Below are 11,003 nucleotides of genomic sequence, written 5' to 3'. Positions count from 1 at the left end.
TAAATATTAAACAAAGTAAAAGTGCCAGAATATGTGCTCAGCAATTGATTATTTTAGTGTAATATGCTATCTCTTAATTTTTTTACTAAGTAATTGTTCATCAATACCCTTAAATCAATTGAGTGAACATCAGTTTCACCCAGATGTTGGATTGAATATAGTAAGTACTGTGTACTTTATTTCGCGCACTTGTTCCAGGCATAATTTTTTATGTAACATTTCGACATCTCAGAGTTTATATAGGTATGCCAATATACAGTGTGTGGATTTACGTGAGTAATAAAAAAAACTCCTTTATTGAATGTTTTCAAAAACAACGCTCGGAAAGGTCAATTTTAATTTTAATTAAATACCTTATGGTACAAAAAAATTTAATCAGGGCTTCATTATTACAACATATTTTTTCTAAATGACTACCTTAATTTTTTTGCTGATTTATTAAACGGTACTACTAACCGACTAAGGGGGTCAAGTCTCGGGAACGCGGTGACCACTCAATATGTTCCTATTCAGTGAATGTGGCGTCAATATATTGATCGACGTTCATTCCAAATGGAGGATTGAGAAGCCCAATCTTGTTGATACCAAATATCCTGATTGGCACATCTGCCTTGTCATAATTGTCCCATTCAGCCAACAAGTGGCTTCGTCAGAAAATACGATATTATTAAAAAATTGCAAGGTGTTGTCAAGTTTTTCACAAAATTACAAACGACCATCTGTAAGGCCGTCGCGAGAAATTTTGGCGCCTGAAGCAAAGAATTTTTCGGCGCCGTTGCTGAAAAAGCATCAATAACATCATAATCTCCCTCATGAGCACCATCCCCCTAAAAAAAACAGCACCTACTCCGATGATAATACAGAACTTTCTCGTTCCTATGAAGATTCACCTAAATTCTAGGGAATGAAGAATATTGAAATGTTTTGAAATATAATATCACACCAATTGTTTCCAAGGTTTTTGAATAAAATAGCAAAACAGAACAAACATATACAGAGTGGCCATTATTTTAATGGGATTGTATTGGTAACTTTTAAACCATAAGAGTTAGAAGGTCGGTCAAATGGAGTTGCATTCATAGAAGCATTGTCAAGCAGTTCAAACAAATCAAGATTATCAGAGAATATCATAAGAAAAGGAAATTCTGTCATTTTGATTCTTCTTTTTTTCCCACTTTATTTCAAATATTATCAGAAAATGTTATAGGAATTTTTTATTCGACAGTAAATTATCCTCAATTTGACGTAATCAGATTTCGTATCCAACGTTTTGTACTCTCTGGGCCACCCTCAACCTCATTTTTATCAATACGGACCTGCATATTCTATGACACTTTTCTAAATAACCTTTAATGCTGAATTCAACGATATATCATACAATGTCATCCAAAGTTTTTCAGGTAATTTTGACCCTTATCCAAATTTCTGCAGGTCGAATCTGTATTACATTTACCTTTAGTCACCTTTTCTTATAATTTCTCAATTACCGGCCCTGATAATCTTGATTTGTTTGAACTGCTTGACAATGCTTCTATGAACGCAACTTTTTCTCCATTTGACCGACCTTCTAACTCTTATGGTTTAAAAAGTTACCAATACAATTCCATTAAAAAGGTGGCTACTCTGTATACATAAGTCAAAAATATCGAAATACACATATTATAGAGTAAACATAAAAATAATTGAGATTACACAAACACGTGTTCCGCTGAAAACATTTGGATAGTTACGAATGCAAAATCGTAGGAATTGCAGGGAATGTTGTCAAACCTTAAAAACAACCTTATGTTGTTTTTAAGAATCAAGGATGAAATATGAAAAGGTGGCCATCAAACTGGGCCGAATTGCCGCACCTCAAGAAGCCTGAAATGGTCGCTCCACCTGTTTCACCAATAGCGCCGGTCCTGGCGATTTGGAACATCCTCGTTTAATTCTTGAATCTGTTGAATTTTTTAAGGATCAAATATAGCTCCCTTTCTTGAATAACTTTTTTCGAACCAACTTTTTTCATTTTTGATTCTGCAAATATGTAGTATTATAAGAGTGGTTTCGGTTTGGACCAAAAATTTAAAGGGTGTTTGATCAGAAGATCATGAACTTGGACAACGACAACCTGAACAAATTTTCAAATTAGAACCTATATTTTTTTATTATTTCAGTCGGTTCTACATGTAAAAAGAGGGAGGGAGTTATTCAAGGAAACCCTGTACAATGAAAACTTTAAGAGTTATCGGGAAGAACTTTTAATGAAAAAACGCAATTTCTAACTGTGTGGAGTAGTTTGTGACTTCCGTACTACACAGAAAGAAAGTAAAATTCGATGTTTGGATAACTAAATTTCATTCCATGCGAGAATTCTGAAATTTGATATTTTGGGAGTCTTGGGGGTAGGTAATTACCCCACCCATATCTATGGCCTTGATTGATGCAAAAATCTACGTGAATATGAATTTGACCAAGCGCGCAAATGCTACTAACTTCACGTCATTTTTACCAAATTCATTTTATAAAAAGTCTCAACTGATATTTTGGTTGGGTTTAAAAAAAATCTAAACAGTTGTTATTGGTTGCTGAAAAACTGATCCATGCATTTTCAGTTCGAATTAGTGTTATTGATTTTGCTAGATAAAATACTTGCTGTTGTTGAGTATTACCATATGTATAGGTACTATGGTATTATTGTGCTACCTCATTGTTAAGAGGGAACACCACGATGTGACTTCTCAGTTCGAAACGAAATTATTAGACATATGTATTTCTTATTACAAATCACCTATTTATAGATTCTACATTATAGTATTTCAATATTTTTAATTTGCGAATGAAAAAAAAATGATTTTGGTAACTTTTCGTTTTTCGCAAAATTATTGATGATATGGTATCGCTACAAAGCACTGATGTATTTTAAAAATATTCGTAAAAAAATTCTACAAAAAATCATCACAAAAGAGGCAAAACTCTAATTTTGTTAAATTTTCAAAAAGACTAGTTCAGTACTTCCTTCCGACGAAAGTTGCAATAATTGTAATATTCCTAAAATCTACTGAACATTCAATCGTTCTAGACCTAGCAGATTATCTTTGTCTCTCCTCCTCCGGGAAAATATTGACAGATCACAAGAATGTCACGTGGTGGTGTTCCCTCTAAACTAATCATTGTTATTATCTTAATTTTGAAAGTAAGTTAGAATTGTAATGGTTCTCAATTTTTTCAGTCCCAATTGCTGAAACGTCATGGTTATCCATTTGAAGGACATACCGTTGTAACTGAAGATGGTTACATCTTGGCGTTACACAGGGTACCACATGGAATTAACAATAAAAGCGAAGAAGTCGACAAGCCGGTAGCACTTCTAGTACATGGATTGATGAGTCAATCCATAGATTTCTTGAATAACGAACCTGAACACAGTCTTGGTTTCCTATTAGCTGAAAAGGGTTACGATGTCTGGTTGATAAATTTAAGGGGAAATACCCATTCTCGAAGACATATTTCTTTAGATCCAGATACAGATAAAGACAAATTTTGGGATTTCAGGTTAGTATTATTGTTGGAAGAGAATTGTGAAAAATGACATATTGACTATATAATTATGTATTAGGTGTATTGAAAAGAAATTCATTATTCTTTCCAATAAATGCCTTTAGTTATCTGTATTTCGCGTTGTGTCCGATCAGGATCAGGTTCCACTAGATGTCGTTAGAAATATGAGATTTTGCACTACAAAAACTTTTCGGACAGTTTGGTGATCAGTTGACTTAGTTTAGTTTACTGAAAATATTTTGGATCGATAGAACAGAGAGACCTACCTAACAAAACAAATTTTTAATAAAATTGTACCTCTGTTCTCTGTAAAAGATCAGGGTTCCATCGACCGTGGACCACCCTGTATATAATTAATCGAAAAGTCCTATTTATTGTTTCTTATCTTGAAGCTGGCACGACTCTGGAATATACGATCTACCTGCAACAATCGATTACATTTTAAGCCATACAGGTCAATCGCAACTCTATTATTTTGGACACTCTAGAGGAACTACTGCTTTTTTCGTCATGGCTTCATCCCTACCTGAATACAACCAGAAAATAAAGTTGATGACTGCTTTAGCGCCTGTAGTATTCATGCAGAATAATATAGACCCGTCAAAAAGACTTATGGCAGACTTCCTAGCAGGATTGAAGGTGAGTGTCTTTTATGCCCGAATTTTGGGGTCTCAAGTTGTAAGGATGACGAATTTATGGTAAAATTTTATTTTGACCGGCCTTTTGTTAGTTTGGCCTTCAACGCATCAAATTTCGAAAGGAAGCGACTTGAAAATTTTAAGGTTGAGTAGAATTACTAGAATTCCCTCAGTGGTTTAAGAGAATTCACAAAATTTTTTCTTGAACGATTCAAAAAAGTCGAGTCAACTTTGAATTTAAAATGGAAACCCTTAAAATCGAGTTTTAATTAGAGTTGAAGTCTTAACGATCTAAATTTTATTTTTAATTATTTATTTATTGATTCATTCCCGTTTTAAAAGCAGCAAAATCTGGTGATTTCAGAGGCTAAGTTTACGTAATAGTTTTTGAATAACCATAATACAATTCGAACAAAATATAAAACAATTATAACTACACAAAAAATTTATTGTAACAGACTATTTCAACTGGTACAGAACAGATGTATTCATTTCATTAATCATTTACACGAAATTTTTGTCCAACTATTTGTTGAAACAATGCAAAACGTTCTGCGCATAAAGATAGACGGCTTGACGGAGATTTCTACTACATTTTGAATAATCTTTTTTCAATTGATTCGATAAATCCTTATTAATTAATGGAAAGTATTTTGAACCAAAAAAAAATTCGTCATTTTCAAATGATCAAATTGACGGTACATGTAGGTACTAAAAACAAACAGCAGAAAACGTACGAATTTCACGTGAACGATTAATGGAATTGGTTTACGTCAAGGTCATTCAGACGGAAAATTCGAACTCGAAAACAGAGCCCTCTGTGACGATTCGTGAATAATTATTCGTACAAAACTAGTATTTTTTGCCGTAGAATACGAATCAGCAATACCTGATGAAATCAAAATGCCGTGCTCTGAAAAATTTTTATACAAATCTTGATTTAAACGATCATTTGCATTTATAACATCAACTGGTATCAAATCATTGTTTAAAATCCCACCCACATATGTTTATATTAAAAAAGTTGCTGAAATCGTCATATACAGGGTCGTCCAAGGAACACTTAACACCTCGATTTTCCGACTTTAAAATGAAAATGTGGAACATTGCTCGGACCTGTCAATTTTTGATTCGATGGGGAAAAATATTTCCCCTCTTTTCACCCCCGTAACTTCAACTCTTTAACGGGGGTGAGTAAAACCTCTTGATTTTGAGGATTTTGAAGAAGAGGGGTGAATTTTTAGCAACGTTACAACGTAACTGTGTCAAAGCGATTGTAAATTTGTAGTTGAATTAAAATGGTGTATTCCATAGAAGAAAGGGTGGAAATTATAAAATTAGTTTTTTTTAAATACCAATACTGCGCGAGAACAGTGGCTTTATTTAAGGAACGACATCCTGGGGAAAATGTGTCCGTTGCTTTCGTTATGAGCCTGGTTGTCAAATTTGACGCTACTGGTTCAGTCGGAAACAAAAAGAAGGTGCATGAAAGAGCCTTAGGTCATGTAACAATGGATCCGACCTTAAGCACTAGGAAATTGCCCCATGTAACTGGTGTTTCTGACACAACAATCAGGAGAATCCTGAAACAACATAAGTTCCATACTTCGATAGATTCGATTGGGTCTGCAACTGAATGAGTATGATCCCGATCGCCGGTAATCAAAACTTTTTTCGAACCAGTGTTCATTTTACCTTAACGGCATTGTCAACCGGCCTACCGTCGGAATTCGTCAAATGAAAATCCAAGATTATCTCGTGAGTCGCATACTTAGTGCCCTCAAAAATCAAATGTTTGGGCGGGTATTTATGGAAATCACATAATCGGCCTTTTTATACCCGGTAATCTCACTGTCCAAATTTGTTTAGATCCCTTGGTGAACGCTAATTATCCAGCCCTCGGGAAAGTATTGGACAATGCATAAGACCATTAAACGACTCATTCCTATTTAAAATCAAGGAGATGTACTTACCCTCATAAGGGGGTTGCAGTTACGGGGATGCGAAGAGCGGAAAAGTTGTTCCCCCTCGAATCAGAAATTGACGGGTCCGAGTGATTTTTCTCATTTTCTTTCTGGAAAATTACGGAAAATCAAGGTGTTAAGTTCTCGTTGGACCGAACTGTATATTCATTATTATTGTTGTTGATACCATCCTATTAGATCACCTGGTTTAGATGCGAAGACCGGAAAAGTTGTTCCCCCTCGAATAAAAAATTTTCCACATTTACATTTTGAAGAAAATCTAAGTGACAAGTTTTCATTGAACCACACTATATATATTCATAATGATTGTTGTTGATACCGTCCTTAACGAAACAAGATCAAATGGCAAACAAAATAAATCTATTATTTTGTGCATGTTATTGTTGTAATCATCCAAACAAATTCTAGTTATCATCAACTTCTATTTTCTTAAGTAAAACGACTTTCAATTAAAATCTGAAAATAAATTATTTGAAGAAAACGAATCGGACCTATGGTAATAGGACAAAATGTATAGAATAATCAGGTCAATCTTCTTGAAAAATTTCGTGCTTCTAGCGTCATTAAAATAAAAAACCTTAGAGAAAAACAGGCAAGGACTGACGTGAAGTCAGGAGCTTTCAGGTGCTTATTCATTCATGCTTTTCAGGTGCTTATTCATTCATATACTGAACTGTATATAGTGGCTGCCAATGTTGCAATACACGCATGAATGACAATCGCTCAAAAGCTCCCAACTCAAAGTCAGAGCTTTCCCCATTTTCTAAATTTACTTTATTTCTTTCAGGTTACTGCCAAAGTTTTAGATATTCACGAGCTCATGCCACATTCTGATTCCATACTGACAATAGTGAAAACTTGTTGCTACGAAGGATCAGTATGTGTTAAAGAATGTGAAATGTATTTCGAACAAAGTTTTGGACATGCCCCAACAGAGTTCAATATGGTAAGAAATTATGATGGCTTTATTGACCAGGGCTCTTCGATGAAAGTTTCAATTTCATTACATTTCAGACGTTACTTCCTGTATATTTGTCGAATACGCCTGCAGGATTTTCAGTAAAAGATGGATTTCACTATCTGCAACATTTCAAGAATGGAGGTGAGCAATAACCAAAGGAAATAACATGAGTACTTCAAATTTTATCGATAATTTTTCCTTTTCCGCGAAAACTTGTTAATTTGGCAACAATATGAAAACAAACCGATTGATAAAATCACTCGTCTTAACGGACTCGTGATTTTATTTAAATTCGTTTGTTTGGATGGTCAAAATAATAATATTCTCTTGGGTGATGGCGCCGAGGATGGTACTTTATCGGTTTGTGTTTATTTTTCATTTTTCAATAAACCTCGAAGCACGTTAAGTTGTCAATGATGAAAATTCAAAGTAAAATTTTGACGTTTCAATGTAAACAAGTTATTATCGATGAGGAAGCAGTGTTATTAGTATAATCCCGAATGATTGGCTAGAATAATGCATTGCTATTAGTTGAAACCAACAAAATGTCAAATTTTGACATGTGAAAAAATACTATAAATAAAACCTGCCTTGGTGGCAGCAGTAGGATGGTTCCTGACTGCTAAAGCTAAGGTACCGGGTTCGAATCCCGGCAAGGGCATGGATGGTTGTGTATGTGCTTAGTTTGTCACAAAAACAAAAATTGTCTAGATTGAGTAGTATGCAATAAAAACGTGTCGAGACTTGATCTGGGTACATACCGAAAAATGGTGAGCCCATTAAAGAGAGGAATGAATGAATGACTATAAATAAATCGTCATGTCAAATTGACAGAAATAATTGAAATTTAAATTGAAGAAATAATTTGAATGTTGATTGAATAATTTACTTAGAATGTTGTTTCTTTGATTTTCAGGTATGTGTTATAATTCATTAAATTGTGTTATTACATTGTATTTTCCATGATAAAATAAAATAAACTTTAATTTTCAGAGAAACACTTCTATTGTTTATTCAGTAACAGTTTTTTTGGGATATTAACATTATAAAACAAAAAACTGTTACTGACTAACCAATAGAAGTGTTTCTCTGAAAATAAAAGTTTATTTTATTTTATCATGGAAAATACAATGTAATAACACAATTTAATGCATTATAAAACATACCTGAAAATTAAAGAAACAACATTCTAAGTTAATTATACATTCAACATTCAAATTATTTCTTCAATTTAAATTTCAGTTTCATCTTTGAAACCGATGATATTTTTGAAAAACCGATAACGAGATACTTTTCGAAAAATCTGCGGCTAAACAAGTGTGTTGGAAAATACAGGATGTCCCATTTAAGAAACACCATTTTTACTCTTCATCTCTAAAACGATATTAATTTCTATGATCTGTTATGGATATCATATGAACCATAAAAATCACTGACAAAAAAGTTTTAGAATTTTTCAAATATCTCGATTAGAAACCTAGATATAGCCTAATATTTGAAACGGTCATTTTTTATGAACTCCCTGTAACATATCAAAAAATCTGTGTTCTGCTTTCTGTCATCTTTGAAGATTTTTTTCCCAAGTCTAATAGTTCTCAAGATGCTTTCAGTAAAATCGAGTTTGGGACACCCTGTACCTGCAATGTTTGTTAGGTCCACCGAGATACAATAGAAGGAGACGCTATGAGCTGTTATCGTGCTAGAAAAAAAGTGACCAGTAGGTGGGGCTAATTCTATTACTAAAATTGGAGAAATATCAGGGTGAAGTAAACTTTCACGAAGGAATAGAAAAATAAACTGTGTTCATCATTTTTTAAGCAATCCAAGCATTGTTCGCAAACAATTTTTTGTTTCAAATAATATACAACATATCCTGCCATATAAATTTTAATATATTTAGAGTATGGTGAAGATGGATATGTAATGTGCAAAAATTGTGAATACGTATCTGTTCTCTACTATGAAATGTTATCAGGGCCCCGCAAGGGACATCAACGCGCCAGCGTGCGGAACATATTTTGGCGCCCCTTAAAGGGGGGAAGTGGAGAAAAGCACTGCTGGATAATCGGATTTTTTTTTTCAAGTTTTGTTGAGAATTTAGTGTAGAATGGTTGAAAATCTATCAGCAACCTTCATTGCCTCAAGAACTTTATGGTGTTAGTTGTAACATAATACATTTGAAATGTGTTTCAAAACTTAAGCTTAAGCTTCTATAAATCATTCATAAAGGCATAAACATTTAATTAGGATCAATCCAGAAATTGAATGGATGTTTTTTTAGATTTGACTGCTGCAAATTCTTTTATATTATCAATCAATCAATTTTATCGAGCATCTCTTGCTCTATATCTAAGATTGCCAATCCAGAAAATCTTTCTTATGACATGGTAGACTTCAAATAGTTTCTAATTATTTCTAATTTAGTGAATGATCTCTCACCAGAAGCAACAGACACAGGTTAAGTGAGAAGGATTCTTGAGGCAATACTAAGATTCGGCAGAGAAGAAGTTAGATTATTTTCAAAAATATATTGTAGAATGTAATTGAGGATCATGCTTTTTTATAACATTCCAATCTTTTTGTGGATGAAGAGAAATATATATATAGTTCTTGTATAATATCAAAAGAGTCCACTGTTCCATTTGAAACCTTAGCAGCATCATTTTCAGCTGTGTGCAGCACATGGCCCAAAAAATGCCCTAGGATTAGCATCGAGTATGCGTTTTTGTAAACCAATATCTGGCTATTTCATATAGATTGCGACGTTCGGAAACTTGTATAAATTGCAAAAAAGAAGTTTGGAAAAAAAATTTTTGAAAAAATTTTAAAGAATTTTTTCGAAAACCTTTGGTTCATCGTTTCTTCATGCGGTCTATATAACCTGAAGAAATTAGTGTTGCCGAAATTGTAAATTGTTGTTAATATTGAAATATTTGTGGAAATTAATTTTCTTTCAATTTCTTTGATAATGAATTTCCAAATTCATTAAGTTCATTGTACTGTCATGATATATGGAACTAAGTAGGTAATCATTGAGAGTTTCATTTTTAAAGGTCGCTTCAGACAATATGACTATGGATCTTCAATGAACAAAGTCAAGTATGGCCAATCAATTCCCCCAGAATATAATTTGACGAATGTTGTGACACCTGTGGCTCTTCATTATGCACGTAAAGACAAGGCAACAGGGTACAAGGTGAGCAAATACAAACTATTGTCGAATAATTTAAAATTATATAAATTTATAGGATGTTGAACATTTGGCTAAGATCTTACCCAACTGTATCAGATTAAGTTTGGTGCCATTGGAAGATTTTGATCACGTTAATTTTATATGGAGTAATCATATTAAGACTTTGGTGTATGACGAAGTGTTCGAAGACTTGAAGAAGTATTAGTTTGTTAGGGTAACACCTGAATGAACATTGTTAAATAATGTAAGCACTGCTATTTATTCGAATTAAATATGTTTTCAAAACACGTCTTTGAATCTGTATAGCTCTATGTTTTATATCCTTAAACGAAACTCGTTTTAATCCATTTTTCAAACAACAGCAAATGACGTCACTTTACTATCAATAACTAGATCCAGACTTTACATTATGTTCTGAAATTTTGAGACCCATATTTTTTAGTTTGGTAGACTTACGAGAAAAAGTAGTAGATAAAGATTGTCCCAATGTAAGTGTAACAAACTCATAGTGTAGATCATACTGATGATAATAAAAGGAAATTTCGAAACATTTGAAAAATTGCTAGTGTAATTTTGAAATAATTCGAAAGTAGCTGAAGATATTTCAATACAACTCAGAACACTTGTTTGCACGTTTCAAACATATCCAATGAAGTAGATACAAAGGTTTCCAACTTGAACGC

The 11,003-nt window shown here is 33.3% G+C and overlaps 1 protein-coding gene across 1 annotated transcript; it reads left to right on the top strand.

Annotated features, from left to right (window-relative positions):
• On the top strand, positions 1–10,605 carry LOC123684339 (lipase 3-like). The gene is made up of 7 exons (XM_045623563.1): positions 1–160; positions 3,215–3,537; positions 3,936–4,182; positions 6,954–7,112; positions 7,181–7,268; positions 10,181–10,323; positions 10,376–10,605. The coding sequence occupies exons 1-7, from the start codon at positions 32–34 to the stop codon at positions 10,523–10,525; spliced, it is 1,239 nt and encodes a 412-aa protein (XP_045479519.1). The 5' UTR covers positions 1–31; the 3' UTR covers positions 10,526–10,605.
• The last annotated feature ends 398 nt before the right edge of the window (positions 10,606–11,003 follow it).

This window comes from Harmonia axyridis, chromosome 7, assembly GCF_914767665.1.
Source record: "Harmonia axyridis chromosome 7, icHarAxyr1.1, whole genome shotgun sequence".
NCBI classification, from domain to species: Eukaryota; Metazoa; Arthropoda; class Insecta; order Coleoptera; family Coccinellidae; genus Harmonia; species Harmonia axyridis.
This window is presented reverse-complemented; position numbering and strand designations above follow the sequence as displayed.

Excerpts from the sequence above, each read along its gene's own strand:
- LOC123684339 (XM_045623563.1), top strand. The coding sequence starts at position 32 with ATGTGCTCAGCAATTGATTATTTTAGTGTAATATGCTATCTCTTAATT. Across the intron at positions 7,269-10,180 it reads GCAACATTTCAAGAATGGAG|GTCGCTTCAGACAATATGAC; the intron begins GTGAGCAATAAC and ends TCATTTTTAAAG. Across the intron at positions 10,324-10,375 it reads ACAAGGCAACAGGGTACAAG|GATGTTGAACATTTGGCTAA; the intron begins GTGAGCAAATAC and ends ATAAATTTATAG.